Source organism: Antrostomus carolinensis, unplaced genomic scaffold (genome assembly GCF_000700745.2).
Source record: "Antrostomus carolinensis isolate BGI_N321 unplaced genomic scaffold, ASM70074v2 scaffold8889, whole genome shotgun sequence".
NCBI lineage: Eukaryota > Metazoa > Chordata > Aves > Caprimulgiformes > Caprimulgidae > Antrostomus > Antrostomus carolinensis.
This window is the reverse complement of record NW_010337819.1, coordinates 30,661-50,261: the sequence shown is the minus strand read 5'-3', so window position 1 is coordinate 50,261 and position 19,601 is coordinate 30,661. Positions and strand designations below refer to the sequence as shown.

The 19,601-nt window shown below is 37.0% G+C and overlaps 1 protein-coding gene across 1 annotated transcript in view; it reads left to right on the top strand.

Moving 5' to 3' along the window:
• The window catches only part of LOC104530642 (SH2 domain-containing protein 4B), a 35,164-nt gene extending 17,290 nt beyond the window's left edge, over positions 1–17,874 (top strand). Inside the window, exons 3-4 of the mRNA XM_010175301.1 lie at positions 13,065–13,285; positions 17,782–17,874. Coding sequence (XP_010173603.1) covers positions 13,065–13,285; positions 17,782–17,874 — 314 coding nt within the window. The remainder of the gene's footprint in view (positions 1–13,064; positions 13,286–17,781) is intronic.
• Positions 17,875–19,601: the final 1,727 nt, after the last annotated feature.

The window sequence follows — 19,601 nt, the reverse complement described above, 5'->3', positions numbered from 1 at the left end:
GAATGCATTTAACTGCTTTTCTTCTGTCTAATTCACAATCAAGAATGTTATAATTAAAGCTTCTTGAAAAGTTTTTATACCTTATGCTCACAAATTGTGATCATTATAGAGCCAATGGTGCTATATAATTGCCATTATCAGCTGGTATCTACTCAGTGGATTCATGATAGTGTATCAAATTGGCTATAAACTGTGGGCCAAATTTATTACAGTAGTCTAGGTTCTTCCTGAAATTAAGTTTCATTCTGGGAGCATACAGCAACCCTCAGCTATGTCATAAGGTACAAGGAAACATACCATGGGAAGAGAGAAGCTGGAGCTTACTGCATCCTAGTGATGATGCCTTTCTGGTCCTTACCCACCTGAATGACCCTTGGGCTGCTTTCCTAGGGGCTGATGTAGAATGGACCCCAGAATCTGAAAGCCAGCTCTTGTTGCTTATGGAACTGGAGGTTGAACTAGATGTTTAATCAGTATTGTTGGATGCAATGAAGAATCAAAATCTAACTTCCATATACTCAGATAAAAAGCAAATTAAAATTAAAATAGTATAGGTGTATCAACAGAAATCAGTATCAATATAAAAAGGCCAGTGGAAAACATTAGCAACTCTAGCAAATTAGCAGCTTATCAGAGGCTATAATGTGATATTTTTTTTACTACCTTGTAACTCAATTAACTTCTAGACAGTTCAGTGTCCATTCATTGGGGAAATTCTCTTACAGTGAGACCACTAAGTTAAGGAAGGTGTATTCATAATGCATTTCCAGTGTACTGAATGACAAATCAATACCAGCATAAAATAAAGCCATTTCAACTAACAGTATTCCAGGAAGACTCCTGAAGAAGGCTGTGAACATTTCTGATGCTCAGAACAATTATCAACCTAGATACCACCTCTCTGTTGTTAACCAGTAGAATTACAAAACCTTTCCTACACAGGTGTGCATTTTGTGTTACTTTGTTCAAGATGTTTGTTCACAGTAATTTGATGTTTCCATAAAACTTACTACATATAGATATATATGGAGAGATTTGGTTTTCCGTTTGCATACAAGCAGATTTTGAATATCTAATAGTCCTTACTCATGTCAAAATGTTACTTCTCTGTTTCACAGTAGTACTGGTGAAGCTTGTTTGTTTTAAGTAGAACTACAAAGTAGTTGCCTTTATGGAAAGTAATTTAAGTATTTATTCAATATTATTACTGCTGCAGAGATGCATCTTATAGAAAACTATTTGGATCCATAGAAGTATCAGTGACATCTGCTATTCTAAAGCCAATCCAGTTGTCTTCCTTCTTATACCACTAGCATGATCATTATTCAGTATATCTCTTTTTTTTTTTTTTTTAAGTTTTATTTTAACTAGGATTAGGGTATATTTCCTGTTTGTCTGAAGCTGTAATCTATATTTTTCGTTGCTTTATTCCACCCAAATAAAATATCAACCCACTAATAAAGACAGTAAATTCAGTTTCCAAGTCCAAATTTGAAGTGTTGGGCTTTATCTTAATTCACCAAAATTGTGAAAACTTAAGTGTATATTGAAGATATTCTTAAATGTACTTTGTATGTGTGTGTGTGTATATATATATATATATAAAATGAAGAAATTATACTGTTTTTATATGAGACATATTGACAAGCATTATGGAAATGTGGAAAAGGAAAAAATGTCTGAGAATGACTCCTTTTTTTCTTCTTCTTCTTCTTCTTCTTCTTCTTTTCCTAGCAATGATCTTGAAAAAGCAGCACTGATTATTTTCTCTGAGTTTTAAACATTAAAAATGGCAGGCTTATTATAATTTAGCCCATGACTGAATGTACTGTTTTTCCCTCCTGGGCTTTTTGTATGGTTCTTAGCGATGCTCTGATAAAGGCAGGAGTATCCATAAACTGTGGTGATATAGATAGGGCTGCTTCACTTGTGTTTGTCTTTTTACAGTCAATCTCCGCATCATGCAGCCTCCAGTGCAATTAACTCATGATTTAAGAATCTTCTTCATGTTCATTTTGCTACTTCTCACTTGGCTTGATGAAATTTGCCAGTAGCTTCCTATTATCTAAGTGATTTGTTCCTTTTCTTCATTTAGTAAATCCACTGGCTATGTTTCATAGTCATTTACATGGCAATAGTGACACTGGAAAACTGCACTAGGACTTGACGTTGGTGTCTTACTAATTTCTTTTGATATGAAATCATAGTATTTTACAATCCTCTGTAATTTATTCCTATTATTATTAGAAAGCTTTTTGGCAGCTGGTTGTCTCAGTCCAGTCCGTACGGACAAGGCTTGATTTTTTTAAATTCTCTGTATTTTCTGTGCTCAATTACATGACGGAAAAATGGGTATAATTCTGTCCGCCCCAGAATAAATGACTGCATAACATACAAGGCAAAAGCAAATCAGACCCTAACTCTTCTGCCAGAGTTCATGTTGATTTATTATATCATTTATTCAGTATAATGTCATAGTCACAGCCTAGACATTAAGATTTCCTGGGCACTGAATTATATCTCATGCTTTGTTCTAGAAGTGGTATATTCATGATAGAGGCTGTAAAATGGTGGGGTAACCACAGCAGCCTTTTTTAATGGGTGTACATTATTGCTCTCTGTTCTGTACATCCTTAAGTGTGTCCATGTTTTCAGAAGAGAGACTTGTTACACCAAGGATCCAATATGCATTTGCAAACATAAATGATAGTTTGCCTAAGCATCCGTATATTCACAATTTGTAAGCATCAAAAATTGGTTTACATATCAATACTGTAAGACTGTAAGTGAAACTATATAATTGGTTTTAGTATATTGTGTTTTTCTTATGTCAAAATTATTTGGGGACAGAAAGAAGCATCCTACTCCTTAAGAAACATCAATATATTAAAATGTGTAGTACAGAAGCAGAACCTGGTGCTAAAACAAATATATTGTATATTTTTTAGCATTTAATTTTTTACATGTTTTGTAAGGTATTATACACTTCAGTCATTGATGCTTATTTCGGAGCTAGTAAAATATATATGCTATCTTAAAGGATTGCATAGTTTATCCTTCTAGGTAGAAGTTTTGTGCTTGATTTGTCTTTCTTCTTGAGATTAAACACCTGTTGATTTGCAAGTACAAGCATTTCTTCTGGCACTGGTTTTCAAAGAAAATCTTAGTGGTTAAATGTACATATATACTTGAATGAAGGGAGAAGTGGCAAGCTGATAAATGTCCCTTTTGTGCCAAAACTGTGATAAGCCTTCTGAAGAAAGACAAAACCAGTAAAATAGAATGACAGAAATTCTACTATGCAGCTTATTTAGTCTGGAGATATTTTCTGACATCTTCATGCAAAGCACGTGAGGAAAAGACATTATTTTTACTGAGGTAATAACCCACTGTTTACAATAGGGCACTAATGTTTTAGGTTAAGAGTTGTTTTCACACTTAAAAAAAGAGCTGTGAACTGAAGCCTAATTTTGGTGGTTTGTTTTATGTATTGCTCTGAACATACCAAGAAATATTTTTGTGGAGTACTCAATCCTCTTAAATAGTCTGATTTAGGATATTGTGGGTTTACGCTCAGTGCTGAGTGTTTTGGTGTTAATGGTGGTTTTTTGTAATGACTGTCTTGTTCTGGACATACTATGAAAACGTTTGAAACAATTTTGTCAATTTTGAAACAAAACCCTTTCCTTTTAAATGGAAAACTTTTGCTTTGAAATTTTGGTTAATTTATAATTTTAAAAGACAAATATTTAAAATATTACGGAAATAAAACCTTTCCTCTGACTAGATCCAAAATTTATATGGATCATCAATTTGAATTTTTTTTCTACCAATGAAATTTTACATCTGTCAGGTGATGAGATGACCATTTTTTGTCTGTTCTAACAACTGTAATTGTTGAAATGGCATTTTAAAAGAAGAACTGAAACTGAATAGCTGGCTTCTGCAGTAGTAAGCCTAGTGTTATTTATAAACACTATTTTTGCTGCAAGTCATGGAAACAGGACTGAAGTATGCTTCCATAAAGTCTTACAGACACTTTTTTCACTATTTGAATGATGAGACACGTTTTTTTCAAAAGTGCTTTCGGTGACTGACGGTAGTTTTAACACTTGCAATTTTTCATACTCCTCTTCCACTTGCAGAAAGTGGGAAATGGTAACATCTACACACACTAAGTGAGTTTCTCAGTTTCTGTGTGTTCAGAGCTGTACCTCCCAACTCTGTTTAGCAACTACCCATCAGCCAGCAATGGGCTCTTTGAAACCATGTCTCTGTGGGAATGTCATCCCAGCCAAGGCTATTTAGTAGTGGTGCTGTTCCATGCACTGTTCTTGTCTTTGGTCTACTCATTTAGATAGGATTTTCAAAGATTCCCAGAGGAGTAAGGCACCCATTTCCTTCAGAATTTCAGCAGGTTTTTAATTGCTTTAAGGATTCTCAGCCTTAGAGAATTCAGAAAGCTTTCAAGGTCTGAGTTTTCTTTATTCTAAGGACTGATTTATCCTGACAGAATACAGACATGAATCGGTATTTAAAAAAAACAACCAAACAAAAGAATCCTAACAAAGCAGGCTTATATATTTTTACATATGATACTTTTCCTTGGTGAATTTCTCCTGTGTATAGACACTCAAGATAGTCCTATACACCACATAAGTCTTCAAGGAGAACTTGTCTAGGGCATGGTGCATTATCAGTATGCCTCAGCCTTGCCTGAAGGGATCTCTTGCCATCAGAAAAACATTATTCCTTTGGGCATTGGTTTTCTATACATGTCTGTACATAGCCCAGAGCATACCTTCTATACTGAGCAAGGCCCACTGGGGAAGCAGCTGAGATTCACTCATGTGTTGTTTCCCAGTTCTGCGTATATCTTAAATGTACCAGGATGGTTACAAAGGAGAGGGATAGTAAAGAATGGGTAATGGACTCCTGCCTACCTTTCAACAGCAGATTTATGTCTTATTGCATGCATTGCTTCTCAGCTTGCACAGAAGAAAAGGTAGTGAAAGTGTAACAAAGAAAGGTTTTTCCAGAGGCTCCCTAACCAGTGTCTCTTCAACTTTGCCTATGTAGCTCAGAGTGGAGACCAGCCCTATACTGGCCACTGAGTACTCAGATAACCTACCTGTGACATGGCCGGTGTATTTCAAATGTGCATTTTACCTGTTCATTTCTAAATACATCCCAGCTTTGCCTCCCATTGCAGTTCTATGAACACAGGAAGGTTTTAGTTTAATTACTCATATTTTAGGTTTTGCTTTCTGTGACCTATTGCACATTTTTTCTCTATTATCAGCACAGAGGCCTATAGCCACTTACTTAATAAAATTTGTGGATACTGTGCTATTTACTAGGATATAAATCAGATTACCAGCACGCAGCACAGCATGAAATATCTACATTCTCACCAGCTGTAAGTAGGAATAGCATTTCATAGGAACTCAGCAACCCTTGGCTCTTAGGCTGTTGCCACGATACTTGTGGCCAGGTTTTGAAAAAAAAAAAAACCAAACAAACCCCAAACTAAAATAGTTCTTGTGCTGTTTTTTTGGTTTTGTTTTTAAAAAAATCCTAGCCATGTATTTTGATGCCCAAATGGGAACAGAACCCATGTGAGTTTATCCTGCATTAACAGCATATGGTGAATAGCTTCAACAGCTTTGTTTCTGTTACCAGCCATCTTTGATTTACTTGCTTTGCTTTTCAGTCTTTATTGCTTCTATTCTGAAATAGCAGAGGCAGAGCTATTGTTATCTTTCGGCCATAGCTTTTCTCACACAATACTATTGATCTCTTCTTGCACTATTAGTTTTGCTGCACCATCCAAAAAAGTATTGTGACTAAAAGAAAGGAGGAGAGGATTAAACCTTTTTAAGAATGTCACACTGTAAGATCCTATTGCTGCAAACATTTGCACATGTGTTTAATTGTGCATGCTACTCCTGCTGTAAATACCGAAGAAAAGACAAGGTATGACCTAGATGTACATTATTCTTTATCTATTTCAGTTGCAGAACAGTCCATAAACCATAACTGGTAACAGTTTACTTGAAAATGTACCTGACATCAGTAGTCTCAAGGATAACATAAAGAATTCATTCTAGACATCAGAAATTTATAGATTACTTATGTCCTTCCCAATGAGCAACTGTAAGTATGTTCAGCCAGCTTAAGAGTCCACATATAGATTTGCACCTCTGGGAGATAATTGAAAAAGTCAACCTGATAAAACTGTTGTTTTGAGTGATGTAGAGAATGTTTTTGCTTGAAAGCACAAACTATAGCTGCTCTAGTTCTTGCACTGCAGGTAAACAATCACTTCATCTTCCCTGCTTTTAAGCTTTTGATCTTTCTGAATGGTTGAAGGAGCTGGATTTTCCACCTTCTCCTAGACCAGAGCTGGTTTCTAGTGTCATGCATTCGAACATTTGTTTCAAGCCTTTACTAGCCCACCTTATTAAGGGATCTAAAAAAGGTCAGATTTATTTTAAACCTTAGTTCCCGAGCTTCATAATCTTAGCTTGTGTATGTTCCCCATGTGTATCTTCCTTTGTTGTGGGCTCTGAAATCTATGACCCCCTTCATTAGGTTCATAGACTAGTGTTCTTACAAGCTGTTCTTGCATTTCCTGACAGTGATATACGTTAAAATGGGCTTGCTAACACAGGCTGCCAGCTCTTCCTAAACCATACAGGCTGCAGCTGGACTAATCCCTTCTGAATTTTTGTTTACTTTTCTGATTGTTTCTTTCAAAATTGATTACCTTTGTTCATATTTTAGTCCCAAGTAAATTGAGTCTTTAATTCCGACTGTACTTGGTTTTTAGTATTACAATGATGTAGGCAGAAAAACTTATGCATGGTGTATTCCTCTCCTCAAACCAGAACCTTTCTGTTTTGATTAAAAATACTCAAGACCCTTAAAATCTGTTCTGTACAAATTTATTTTTAGACTTTTATAACAGTTTGTTCTGAAATTTTTTTCCAGCTTTTTTTTCAAGGTGAGGTATAATACAACTCTTAACTCTCAAAATAAGTCTCAGAGGAAATTTACTTGGACATTTTTTGACAATTTGCTTGTTTATTTCCCTTTGGGAAACATTTTATTCCAGGTGATGTAGTTATAATACTATGTCTGTCTTGCTCAGTTTTTCAGTTGGAAAAAATGGGAAGGATTGGCTGGTGATTAGCAAACTGATTATTCTAATCCTTGTGCCATATTATCACTATTTTTCAAATTACTGTTAGATCTGCCTGTATAATTGGAAAAATATAGTCTTTTACATTATTCAGGAGTTATCTGCTAATTCATCACAATTCCTTGTGTTTACTTATTTATCTATTGTTTACAGTTGCTCTAGTTGTAATGTGTCTGTATGACCTTTAGCATGTGAATTATTCATGTAATGATTGCCAGGAATGTTTGTATTCATATGGGCTTTGATCTAAATCCATTGAAAACAAAAGTGATACTGGTATGGGCTTCTCGGTGTTTTGGATCCTGCTCCTAAATTTAATTGGTGACCTAAATCACACACTTCCCTGGTTAGATGTCTGAAGTTGTATAAACAGGATAAGTCTTAAGTCTCTCTCCTCTTCATTGATTGCCTGTGAACATTTGTAATTATTCAACAAATAAATTTTACATGAAAGCACTATTGGCATGAATGCCCGTATTTGTGATGCTTTTGTTCTGTGAGTAAAGCCTCATGTACTAGTGTCTGAGATCAAGCTAACAAAAAAATTTGAAAAGAGAAAACATCAGCTAAGCAAATAGCTTCTATTGCAGAAGGATAAATAATGCTTCTGGGCTGTGTTTGTACCTGCTGTCCCTCTAATCTTAGTCCACCTCTTGGCATATATAAATGCACATATGCATATTAAAAATATATTGATCATTAAAGGACAAATTATCTTTATATATTGACATTGTTATTACACATGGTACATTAGATCACTGATAGATTACAACAGTGGCCATGATGCAACTTTATCTGTATAATCTAAATAATTTTAAACTTCTAGGATATAGTCTTGCTTTGTTGGCAAATCAGCTTTTTTCTAGTTTGGATTCATGGTTGTTATGGCATTCTCTTAGCAAATATTTATGTATTTTATCTCCTGAGTTTCACTCAAGGATGTATGTAGGATAATGCTGAGAGAAGAGTGGGAAGCTGAAGTGTCATTGCATAATGTTTCAGAATAGCATTTTCTGCTATTGAGGCTGATGTAAGCTTGAAAGGCAGCATCAACATTTCTTGGCTGTGCCCACTAAATTCATAATGGACTCTGAAGTTCTCACATAAGCTTATATACTCTAAATGTTAGGATGTCCTTTTTTCTTTCTGGAAGATTGGTGGCAGTAAAAAGAACATTATTACAACAAAACTGTTAAGATTTGCCTATCATCTACAAATTGTCATTACAGGCACTGTGTTTAAAAATGAAGCTGTTAATTAGGAACGTGTCAGTTGATGATGAAAATCCTATGATTTGAAATAACTGTCTTCCAAAATGTTATCCTCTTGCTAAGAATCCAAAATGTTAATATGTTTATAAGCATTGCAAAACTATGAATGTTTAAAGTGGCCACGTAGGTGCATGTGATGGGATAGATACATACAGAGAAATTGAGGGGCAGGGGGCTAAAACTCAAGTTTACATGCTTTAAAGAGGAGTTAGTTACACTTTTGATCCTCTTCCAGTCAAAACCCTAATACTATTTTACAGTTTGTTATAGACAACAGCAGTTTGTATACTCTGAAAGAAATTATCTGGCATGACAGGTAGAAGAGGTGAGTTTCAGTGTGGTAGCTAACTGCTGTCCAAATATGTTATTATGTGTTTGGCCACATGACAAGTTAAAATGATGATACTGATGACAGCTTGATTAATTGTGAGGTATTTATTTAAATGACTGATTTGCAAAGTTGTGCTCGTGTGAAAGGATTGATGCTTTTGACACAGTGTTGCCTTACATAAAGTGAAGATGTTGCCTTTTCTTTTTTTTGAGAGATTAGCAAGAATTAGAGGGGAAAATTAGCTTTCAAAGCATCAGTGGTTTCTTTTCCAGATATTTCCAATTAATGTCCTAACTAGCATAGATAAGAGCATCATTGATCTAAACCTCTTACCAGAGCCTTGGGAAACCAAAGTTTCTTGACTTCAGTTCAAACAATTTTAAATGTTCATGTAGGGGTTTCACAGATGTTTATTTCTCTACAGCCGTCTCAGGAGTGAGCAGTGCCACTCTTTTTCTAGTTGTCTTGAGAACAGTATAACTTTTTTTAAAGGGTGGAGGGAGACTTTCATTGCTGCAGTCACCATCCACTGAAGAATTGAACCAGTGGAAAAGAAAATACTTGGGAGGCAGAAAGAGGGAGGAGGTGGTGGTGGTGGTGAGAGATGGTTTCTCATGAGCTGTTAACAGAATCAGGAGAGAAAAAGGGAAGAAAGCAACTGGCTGAAAATTTATTACACCATCTTTAGCAGAAAAGAGAATCAAAACAAAAAAGAACTTGGCCATGAACAATGTAGCATTTCTCACCTACTCAAAGATATAAAGTGCCCAGAACAAAAATAAGGTCTAGCAAAAAAGAAAACATCATGTGGAAGCCTGCAGTATTTTAGCTCTACCGGTGGGAGTTGAGAGCAGGTGAACAGATTGTTTAGTATTAAAGTAATCAATGCAAAATGAATTTCATATTATATGCCTCATAGTGATGGTCATTCAAACCCTAAAAATAGCCTAAAAATAATATTCACCATATAATACAAACCTTTTTTCACAACTCTATTTTTGGCAGACCCTCTCTTTTTATAGGTGCTGAATTGTCTAGGCCACCTCATTCCCTAGCAGGGCTGCATAACAGTTCTGACACTGCTTAGAGATGGGATTGTTGTAACAGCACCCAGTTCTATCCCAAAAGTTACCAGCATAGTTTCAATCTAAAATTACAGTATAAATATTGATTATTGGAATTAATGCAATATTTGCTGGTAATAGAACTGTTTATCCCGTCCTGTATCATTGAATGTTCTGAGCTTGTTAATGTGACTCATCTACATGTATTTCTAGCAGAAATTTGTCAAAGAAGTAGGCATCCTAATTACTAATGAAGTCTTTCCTTGTAAATTTAAATTAGGGCAATTTGTGAGAAGACTGGGTATTTGTCTTAACAAATAGTATGATTTCAGAATCAATTTTTGTGTAGTTCTTGGCACATGGCACCTGGTATTGGGATCTAGTAATACAGCTTCACATAGTATGCTGTATCATATGGGTTCATATTTGTACTATCTTTTCATTTGAACAGAGTTCAAGCATTTTTAACAATTCATCTTGGAATTCTTCCAATAAAACCGTTTTTAGTTTTGCAAAGTGCAGTAATTGACGCTGTTGGCTAAGCGGTTGCATGCTGTTTCTAAACAAATGCATATGTTTGCATTTTACTGCCTGTTTTGCATGTCTGGTGGAAAGATGATGTAATATCCTCCAGAAAAAGAGAACTATAGGTCATTCAGCAGGGTATATATGTGCAAGTTTTTTCTTCGTACTGAGGGTATTTCAGGAGGGACCTCTGAGCAACACTGAGATTGAGCATTTGTTGTGTTCATCATTGCACCAAGTAAAACTGTAAAAGAAATTAATTGCCTCAAAGTATGCAAAAACTTGAAAGGAGGAGATGCTTTTATATCTTTCCTAACATCACACAGTGCTTGTTTTTAGGACCCAGATCTCCTCAGTCCCTTCCTGTGTCTCCCAGAGGCATAATTTTCCTTGTAGGCTTAATTAGAACATCCCAAACTTTGATCTTTCATGTACGCCTTTCTTTGTATGAATTGGTAATCCCTGGGTTATGGTTATTATTACAGTAAAACAATGTGGCTTTTCAGTACTTGGACTCCATGGAACTCTCACTAGGACATGTGTAGGATTCTATGATGACGAAGCAGCTCCATTAAATGTTACATGTATTGCTTTGAGAAAGCTTAGCTTCACAGAGAGTAACCTTGGAACATGTACATGTATTATTTATTGACATTTGTTCCATGTTTGCATTCAGGATGGCCTAATTCAAGATCTGTTCCTGATTAAAACGAGCGTCTGGTATTTCACAGATAATTATGAGACATAAGCTTACTGTCCGCTAGGCCTACCAGACAAAAACCAGGCTCCCGAGATGGATGGTAAGACCTGGTTCAGCGCTGGCTTCAATTCTGATCATACATTTTACTTGGGATGTATTCAGAATAGGTTTTACCTGTTATACCCTGTTTTCAGGCAGAAGTACCAGCAACTTCAGTGTTATGTCCTAGGATCAGAAAGAAAAAAGAGATTAAGATTTTTGCAACACAGAAGAAAAAAATGGGAAAGTTCTTGAAAGCTCTACTCCTGTTAAACTTTATCCCTTGCTTACTCTGAAAATCTGAGTTTGTGATCCTTCTTTTGCCCTGACAAATAAGTTTGTCATACAGCAGAGGAATGAATTCACCTATAAAACACCTGCTTGGTGACCAGGATATGGGGAGAGACTTTGTTCCCTGATTAAGTTTGTCCAGAGTTTGTCCAGAGAAGTAGGTTGGTTTATACAGAAAATGACCACAGAATGACAGTTATGTACTGCAAGAGACCCCAACCAATTTTGTCTTCTCTTGTCCTGGAGCAAGGTGCATAACTCATTATTGTTCATTATGAATTGTAAAGACTGGCTCATTTCTGGTCAAAAAGTAAAATAGTTGAACTTTCCTTTGTGTTGGTACTCAGTTTAGTTCATGGCTACAGTTTTTAACTATAGGATACTATTACTCTGATAGTAAGCCTTGAAATGTCCCAGAAGAAAAGGATTATGATCTTTTTTTCTTGTTTTCCTCAATGACAATGTTCCCTAGAACTGCAAGCCTGTGATTAAGTGATTTAACATACACATCTCTGTTAGGAGTTCTGTTAGTTGCAGGATTTGATTTCTTTGTGCTCCAATTTATTTATATGCCTCTATGGATGTGTGTGTATGTATGTGCAAAAGTAGATGAATGCTCTTTCTCCTGGAATTTGCTTTATGTTCCTTCTTTAGGATCTATAAAACAGTTGTAAGGCAACAGTCAGAAGTATTGCAATATAATTGCAAATATCAGCAATATATTGCAAATTCAAATTGCAATGCCAAACCATGCTAGTCTGCTAAACTATAACTTGTACAGAATTCACTGGTCTGATAGACCAGTTGTCTTTATGCACTTCCTTTGAAAAAGCAGTAAGGATGGGAAAAAGCAATTCTTAATCAGATAATTAAAAAACCTATCCCACTAGACTCCATCAAAACTCTTATAGCTCTCCTTCTGTCATGGTTTAACTCCAACTGGCAACTAAGCACCACACAGCCACTCATTCACTCCCCCCTCATGGGATGGGGGAGGTAATTGGAAGAGTAAAAGTGAGAAAATGCGTGGGTTGAGATAAAGACAGTTTAATAGGAAAAGCGAAAGCTGCATGCACAAGCAAAGTAGAACAAGGAATTCATTCACACCTTCCCATCAGCAGGCGTTCAGCCAACTTGAAGAAAGCAGGGCTCCTTCACACGTAATGATTACTTGGCAAGACAAACGCCATCACTTTGAACATCCCCCCACTTCCTTCTCCTTCCCCCAGCTTTATATGCTGCACATGATGTCATATGGTGTGGAATATCCCTTTGGTCAGCTGGGGTCAGCTGTCCCACCTGTGTCCCCTTCCCCTCCCAACTTCTTGTGCACCCTCAGCCTACTCACTGGTGGTGTGGTATGAGGGGCAGAAAAGTCCTTGACTCTGTGTAAGCACTGCTCGGCAATAATAAAAACATCCTTGTATTATCAACACTGTTTTTAGCACAAATCCAAAATGACCCCATACTAGTTACTATCCCAACCAAAACCATCACACCTTCAGAAGCAAATAGCACAAAGGTCTCTCTAGATCTAATTCCTCAATCTTGAGGAGCTGTGCCATTTTAATATTTGTTGCATTTCACTTACTTTGACAGACCTGTTATCTGCATAACTATAGATTTTTTTTCTTGGCAGGTATTATCAGCCGCCAGGAGGCAGAAGAATTGTTGATGAATAAATCTGAAGGAACATTTCTGGTGCGAGTCAGTGAGAAAATCTGGGGCTATGCGTTGTCTTATCGCCAGCAAAGTGGGTTCAAACACTTCCTGGTTGATGCTTCGGGGGATTTCTACAGCTTCTTGGGGGTAGATCCAAACCGACATGCAACACTGACAGATCTTATTGATTTTCACAAGGTAACACTTGCTAGGTAGAGATCAATAGTCGAGTGGAATGGATTAATAATTTAAAGAGAAACCATGTGATTTGAGACCACACTGGAAAATAGAAGTAACCATAGTGGGGAAAAGAATACACATATATATTCTACAGTAAAACTAGCTGTAACATTTATAGTTTGTGTCTTTTGTTGCAGTGAATCAGACAGCTTTTCCCCTTCTTTCAAATGCTTCAGCATGTATTTTTGTCCCCTTCTAAGGACGTTCTTACAAAATGCATGCTCTCCAGGGCTAAGAATGGACTAATAAGAACGAATCATAGAATCACGGAATCATAGTGATTGGAAAAGACCTTTAAGATCACCGAGTCCAACCATAAACCTAACACTACCTATCCCATAGAATCATAGGATGGTTAGGATTGGAAGGGACCTTAAAGATCATCCAGTGCCAACCCCCCTGCCATCAGCAGGGACACCTTCCACTACACCAGGTTGCTCAAAGCCTCATCCAACCTGGCCTTAAACACTTCCAGGGAGGGGGCAGCCACAACTTCCTTGGGCAACCTGTTCCAGTGTCTGACCACCCTCACAGTCCCTAAGCACCTCATCTACCCGTCTTTTAAATACCACCAGGGACGGTGACTCCACCACTTCCCTGGGCGGCCTGTTCCAATGTTTGACTACCCTTTATGTGAAGAAATTTTTCCTAATATCTAACTAAACCTCCCCTGGTCCCTGGCATAACTTGTAGCCATTTCTTCTTGTTCTGTCACCCGTTATCTGGGAGAAGAAACCAACACCTACCTCTCTACAACCTCCCTTCAGGTAGTTGTAGAGAGTGATAAGGTCTCCCCTCAGCCTCCACTTCTCCAGACTAAACAACCCCAGCTCCCTCAGCCACTCCTCATAAGACTTGTTTTCCAAGCCATTCACCAGCTTTGCTGCCCTGCTTTGGACACGCTCCAGCACCTCGATGTCTCTCTTGTATACAATTCTGTGATTCTATGACAGAGCTAACACTTTTTGAGCCTCTTTGCTGTGCAAAATTGGATTAGAAATACCACAGAAAGGTCTTTCAACGAAATTTCAGCATTTTTCGACCTTTGATGTGAGAGCTGTAATGTGCAAAAGCAAAGGAGTGTGGCCCTGAACTAAAGAAGGGAACCTGGAAGGGTCCTCTTTTAGGGATGTGCTAAAGGCTGTTCCTTAGTATCCAAAACAATCTTACAAGAGTAATTTACTACTTGTCTTTGACTTTAGATGGGTTTGAATTACTTTACCTCTAACTTGTGTTTCTTGTTGCCAAGCTGTGACTAAACAGTAGCACTGTTTCTGGTAGCATGGGTTGTTTTCATCGTCTTGCATTTCTCCCCATCTTCATCAGTTTTAGTTATGCTTTTTTCTCAGCTACCCTTACAACTTCTCTTCATCCACTCTTTCATAGTTCCCTTTCCTTTTTTAGCCTTTTATCACTCTTGTCTCAAATTACTTCTGTTATTTTTTGTCCCTCTTTTTCTTCACAGCTGTTAAGTTTTTCAGTATTCAGTCTCACAGACACTAAGCAGAGATTATCTTTCTTCTAATTTCCTTCCTCTTTTAAATCTTTCTATTTCAGCTAGTTTGCAACACCGCTTCAGTCAAACCTGCACACTATTTCTTCCAGCTGTAATCCTTACTTTTCAATTGTTATTAGCAGTACAATACAGGTAATTATTTTGGAATTAGCAATTCCAAAACAGCAATTCTTTTGGTTTTTATTGGCTTAATAAAAAGAAGTTGAGTTTCTGAGAATTTATGCTACATGAAGAAACAGAGATTATAATGTGATAGCCTTCATAAAAACATAGATATTCACTTCCTAAATATGATTTTTAAGTCCTAAAACAAAACAAAATAAAATCAAGGGCAGAAAATCCTAGTGTCATTCAAGTTCACTGAAAATGATTAATTTGTTCTAAAAGTTAGATTTTGGTTGGCCTCCTCTCCTTCATCTTCCTTCTCCCACCTTAGCTACTGGCATGTGTGCACACAAAGGTGAATTTAAGACCAAATAAAAAGTTAAGACAAATTAAGGTTGCCTTAGTGTCCCCTCACAAATCACTATGGCATTATATTTCCACATGGGAGGATAGTAGGTGTCACATTTGACCAAAAAATACCTCCTCCCCTAATTTGATTAAATTCTTTCTCAATGGCCACCTTGGAAGCCAAAATCCCCCACACCCTTCTTCCTCTATCCCAGTTTTTATGGCTGAGCATGACATCATATGGTATAGAATATTCTTTTGTCCAGTTTAGGTCAACCATCTGGACTCTGTCCCCTCCCAACTTCTTGCTTATCCCCAGCCTACTCACTACCAGCAGGAGCTGAGTGGGAAAAGGAGAAAGCCTTGATGCTGTGCAAGCACTGATCAGCAACAGGCAAAACATTAGTGTGTTATTAGCACTGTTTTAGCCACAAGTTCAAAACACACCGCCATACAGACTGCTGTGAAGAAAGTAAATTCCATCCCAGTCACACCCAATACAACTAGAAAGAGTCTAACCAGGGCCTTGTCAGGGAAGGAGCAGCACACATACAACATCTTAAATGCAGATTGTCAGACATTGGATTTAGGAGCTCTGGCTAAAGCAGTATCCTCTGTGCTCCTGGAGAGGGGTGATGGTGACAACCAATTCCAACCGTCTATGCTCCAGCTATGTTCCTATATTTTCACCACACCTCATCCTACGCAATCACTGTATGAGAAACACATCTATTTACAGATAGCAGTAGGGCACTTGTCAGAAGCAGAATGTCTTTTAGTTCCTGAGATTTAAAAAAAAAAAAAAGTTTTCTTAAGTGTCCCCTGGTAACAGTTAATGGCTCCCCCTGTAATAAGCCTATCTGATAAACTGGTTCACCTTTAATGTCACCATACAATTCTCTTTTAACTGTCTAGCTTAATAGCTATACTAAAACTGGTCTCTGGCAATCACTTCAGGAGGCATCTTATGCTGTCTCTCACGTGATTTTCTCTGAAGCTTTTCTGCCCACCCTTTCTGGTGAAGTACACTGTCAAGTGTCCCAAGGCCTTCTGGTAACTAACTGCAATCTTTATGTAAATAGTTGCACTGCAGGCACACTTTGTTTTGTGGCTATTGCTGTATTGCTTGGAAAAGTTGCTGCTTCCTCAGGACTGCATTTGACAAGAGTATACTTCCCCATTCCAAAAGTTGCATAGACTTCTCTTTGAGGGTCATTTTCACTTTCAACCAAAATGAACAGGGCTAGCATAACTACTTATTTGCTTATACTTATTAATCTAAAACTGCTTCATTTTGATTTAAAAAAATTAAGAAGAGTTCACTCAAGCAAATCATCTGACAGATGCCAGGGGGTGGTAACCATTAACTGGAAGAACAAACTTCTTATAGAAGAGAGTGTGAGTGCATATTTTCTCTTATTACTATTTGTATTTAAATACTGTGTGGAAAGCAGTAATAACATATCCAAGATCATTGCTAAATCTGTGAATTTACTTCCTCATAACCTTCTCAAAAGCATTTAATTTGAGTAGTAACTTTCTGGACTTATTCTTAGTCTGAAGTAGTGATTGGGAAGGAATCACAACTGGGAGCCTGCATGTGTTCTGAGGAAATCAGGCACCAAATTTCCATTGAATTTCAACAGAAACTAGATAAGTTTTGAACATGTTAGGCCCATATATAGATCCATAACTTGGATCTAAACTTTCAGATGAAGGGTTGCTATTTTAGTCAATATAATTCTGGATTCTGGCTCATTTTGGTGCATCTATACATCTTAAACTTCTTCAAAAATAAAAACAAACTATCATCACTCTAGGAATAAGTGCAAAGACTGAGTTTTATACTTTTCCAGTAAGTTTTTTTTTTTTTTTAATTCATCTTAGTAGTCAATTACTGGAATGACAGACTTGGCATGTGGTTATTAATTAATGATAACAGGTGCTTTTTGTAAAGACTGTCTTTACCCAGGCAAGGTTAATATCTTTCACCTCTCTAATCAGTCAGAGAACTGTTTCTGTTGTGTGTGAGCACTCAACGTTGAGCTCTTACTCAGTCTGCCTAGGGAAGCTTCTTTCATGCTGATGACTATGGAAGTAGCATGGTAGGACTGCCATATGTCTGTTAAATTAACCCTTGAGAATATCCTTTATAGGTATCTGTAGCTGTTTTTCTGAAGTAGAGTAGCAGCTTACAGGTAGTAGAAATCACAGCCTTTTTTGTACATCAGCTGTTTGATTTCACTATTTGATACTAGCACAAGTTGCTACTGGCTTAAGTATGAGATAAACAAAGCATGAAGAAAATGAATAGTTGATAGGATCTCTTTTGCTTGTCCATACTTATTTTATCAAGTGTTTATTCGCAATTGGTTGCCCGTTACAGTGGAGTGATGGTCTTTATTGCTATCTGTTGCTTTTCTTAGAAGACAGGGAAAGGCTTAGACATCTATGAATGATATTTTAACTGGTTTTGTCTTTCTAGGAAGAAATCATCACAACCTCAGGTGGGGAGCTACTCCTGGAGCCATGTGGACAACAGAAGAATCCACCAGACTACAGCCCTTTATTTGAATAACTGGTCCAGGACTAACAGGAATGCATTCTAGAGAGCCGTAGTAATAGATAGCTACAAAAGCTAACACTGAAAAGTAGTTAACAGACTTCCAAAGCCACTAGACTTGTGTCCAAAAAGTATCCACAATAGAAGGCCCCAAATATTTCTGTTTTGCATCTGAACTATTGTCATTATTCATATTGCTAACATTTTAAAGGCGAGAAATTACTGGCAAATTACAAACGAGGAATATTCACAGAAATTTTTTCAAATGGTTGTGGCCAATTGCACTGAACGCTAAGTCCCTGTCCTGATTTTCTTAATGTCTGGGATTTAAAATGCAAAATGCAGTAGTACAGGTGGGAACTATTAATAGAGTCTTGCATGAAGTACCAATATTGGTAAACATATTCTTTTTTCCAAAGCAAGGTTGGTCAGTTTCTGTTGACTATCTCATTACTCAGTGGTGTACTTTTGGTAACAAGAGAAGCAGTCTTAAAATGTCCTTTTTCAATTTGTGATTGCTTAAATGGTTAGGTGTAGCTGGAAACTTGCCATTGTGCTTTTGAATTCAGGCCTGCAAAGTTCACCACAGTAGAGACAGAATAAGGTCATTCACATTTTATTTACAATTTCATGCTATCCAACAGTCTTGGAAAGAATTTTACTCCTGTACAGAAAGTGGTCAGCGTATTCTAAACTATTTATTCTAATGAAAGCAGTTTGATTTGCAGCAACGACAACTCTTACTAGCGTTGTCGTGTTTTCTGCTTTCTGATGTGCAAGATACTTGCTGGAGATTCCTAGCTTTCCTTTGCTATAAGACCAGATATTTTCCTTGGCTGAGCTATGAATGAAGGTGAGTGTGGTATATTTATCCATAGAAAAAGTGAAGCTAATCACATTATCATCATGCTGTTTCATGTTTAAAAAAAGATGCACACAATGGGTTTTTGATTCATTTGTTACACATACTAAACCCCATTAAAATAGACCTTTAGCGTAGATCTATAAAAGAGTTGCTTAGTGTTTGGACTATATATATATATATATATAAAATCTCATCAAAGTAGTTAATTTGCCCTCCAGAAATTTGTGTCTTAGCAGTCCTTGCACTCTGGGCTGTCACACTGTATAGGTGTAGTCCTTCGTTGTTTCACTGGTAAGCTGGATACTACTGAGGCAGCCAATACAGGAAATGGAGTGGAAGAGTAGCAGAACTGTTACCTTCCTGTGCTCTTTGCTCTAGTCCCATGAATAGAAACTGATAGAAACTGTCGGGTATAGAAGTGTTCTTTTCAGCTCCAAAAGTTCACTTTGCAGGGCAATATTTCAAGTAATAGGATTGTGATAATTTTGTATGCAACTGATTTGTTTCAAGAGTCAACTGTGACATGAGGGATTTAGTTGTGTACCTATTGGTTAGTCTCATAGTCATGCCTTTAATAGGTGGTTTGCCAGTACTTTTTTCATATGTGATGTGTATTTTGAGATGTAAAGTGGATCAATCTATATGTATTACTGTACTTCCATGGTTAATTTATTCCTGGGAATCTCTGAACACATAGGAAAGGCACTCTGAATGTATTTCTATATGCTACTGCTTTGAGCAGTCTCTGAATTCCTATGTGGTTCTCTTCTAAATCCCAGTGTAGACTTCCCTCCTGAACCCCATGTAAATCCATCTCTCCTCAAATAGTAATTTCTCTTGACTCACTGTTACCTTCTATACTTTGACCTAGATGGTA